Source organism: Carya illinoinensis, chromosome 7 (assembly GCF_018687715.1).
Source record: "Carya illinoinensis cultivar Pawnee chromosome 7, C.illinoinensisPawnee_v1, whole genome shotgun sequence".
In the NCBI taxonomy this organism is placed as follows: Eukaryota; Viridiplantae; Streptophyta; class Magnoliopsida; order Fagales; family Juglandaceae; genus Carya; species Carya illinoinensis.
Window position 1 is genome coordinate 28,634,298 of NC_056758.1, and position 1,666 is coordinate 28,635,963.

The 1,666-nt window shown below is 41.5% G+C and overlaps 1 protein-coding gene across 1 annotated transcript; it reads right to left on the reverse strand.

The window, feature by feature from the left end:
- Window positions 1-451: 451 nt before the first annotated feature.
- LOC122316295 (protein FAR1-RELATED SEQUENCE 5-like) lies at window positions 452-1,666 on the reverse strand. The gene is made up of 3 exons (XM_043132827.1): window positions 1,607-1,666; window positions 1,377-1,509; window positions 452-1,293 (listed from the first exon to the last, which is right to left on the reverse strand). Exons 1-3 carry the CDS (start codon window positions 1,664-1,666, stop codon window positions 452-454), a joined length of 1,035 nt encoding a protein of 344 aa, XP_042988761.1.

A 1,666-nucleotide genomic window follows, 5' to 3' on the forward strand; every position in this document is an offset into this window, starting at 1 on the left:
CATACCCATCAAAAAATGCATTCATGCTTTCCGACCTTTTAGTCGTACTCATACCCGCCCAAAATTCAGTTTTCAAATAAGCTGGAACCCAAAAAGACCTATCCTCGAATAAGGCCTGAAGCCATTTATTGCCAACCAGATCATACTTTCTAAGTAGTTCACCCCAACTTGCCTCAAATTCTGATGTGGTCTGTGAGTCATATACTGCAAGTTGAATGTCAGTCTTCAACCCCGCTGAGAATTTTGCGTGAGATCCTAGCTTCTCTGGAAGTTTCCGCATGATATGCCACAGACAATATCTATGACGAGGTTCGGGGAATACAATGGCAATAGCATTCTTCATTGCCCGATCTTGGTCAGTTATGATGGCGTGGGGGGCCCGACCATTCATACAATCCAACCACATTTGGAACAACCAGACAAAAGTATGTGTGTCCTCAGTTGAAATCAATCACGCCCCTAATAATATGGACTGTCCATGATGGTTAACACCAACAAATGGGGCAAAAGGCATCTCGTACCTATTTGTTAGGTACGTAGTATCGAAAGTTACAACGTCACCATAATATTCATAAGCTGCTCGACTACGGGCATCAGCCCAAAACACATTTCGTAGCCTACCATCATCATCCAGGTTCATATTAGAAACGAAGCCATCATTCCGGTCTCTCATTCTTTGGAAATAATGATTAAGGGCTTCGCCACCTCCTTTACCCAACCGTAAATGTCTTGCCTTATCAATTAAATTCTGATAATCTTTCTCTTGAAAAGTTAAATTCTCATAACCCCCCGCATCAACAACAAGAGAATTAAAATTTTTGTTCATTCTTATTCCGGCTCGATCATTCAGGTCTAGGATCCTTTGGCTATATTCGTCTAGAAACTTGTGCGATCGCAACAGTCTGGTTTTCTTGGGGCTCACAGTTATGTAGTTGTGCACATTTTCAACAGTTGTGAAAACCCACTTTTCATTCTTGCTCAACGTAGCATTTACTCTTGATTTACAATCTGTTCTGGTTGTTGGCCGTGGCTTCGAGATATTACTATTCTTAGGTTGGTACTTTCCGCCACGGGCACAACCAACGGTCACATACACAGGCCTCCCCTCATCATCTTTTCTAGTTCTCTGTGTCCGTACACCGAAACCCTCTTGCTTCGCATATTGCTTATAGTAGGCCGTCAGCTCTTTCACACTTTCAAACTTCATGCCTGATTTTGGTTCTTCAACCCTCAACTCATCATCTTCGACAATAGTGGTACCCTCCAAATCTTCATTTAAGTCGAATAACAACTCTACATTTATTCACAGAATCAATGGATTAGCATGAAAACAATATTACTGAGGACTATAATCAAGGCAAACATATATCTAATACCATCGGCATCATGCAAATGTGCATTAGTACTCGGTGATGTACTGCCGACATTTTGTTCGTCAACTGCAGGGGTTGGCACATTTGACGATGACGGCGCTGCTTGCCTCGGGTCATCCGAATTATAAGCTGGCAGCTATTCAAACAGTACACATTGTAAGTCCAAATGGAATAACTCTACAAAAATTAATCAGGTTAATTTCTGAAATTTTAAAATTCAAATAGCTCCATACCCGAAATGAAGTATCAAATGGGCTAAAGTCAACAGGATTGGAAGTTGGGGGGCATGACAT

Excerpts from the sequence above, each read along its gene's own strand:
- LOC122316295 (XM_043132827.1), bottom strand. The coding sequence starts at position 1,666 with ATGTCATGCCCCCCAACTTCCAATCCTGTTGACTTTAGCCCATTTGAT. Across the intron at positions 1,510-1,606 it reads CATTTGATACTTCATTTCGG|CTGCCAGCTTATAATTCGGA; the intron begins GTATGGAGCTAT and ends CTGTTTGAATAG. Across the intron at positions 1,294-1,376 it reads ACATTTGCATGATGCCGATG|AGTTGTTATTCGACTTAAAT; the intron begins GTATTAGATATA and ends GAATAAATGTAG.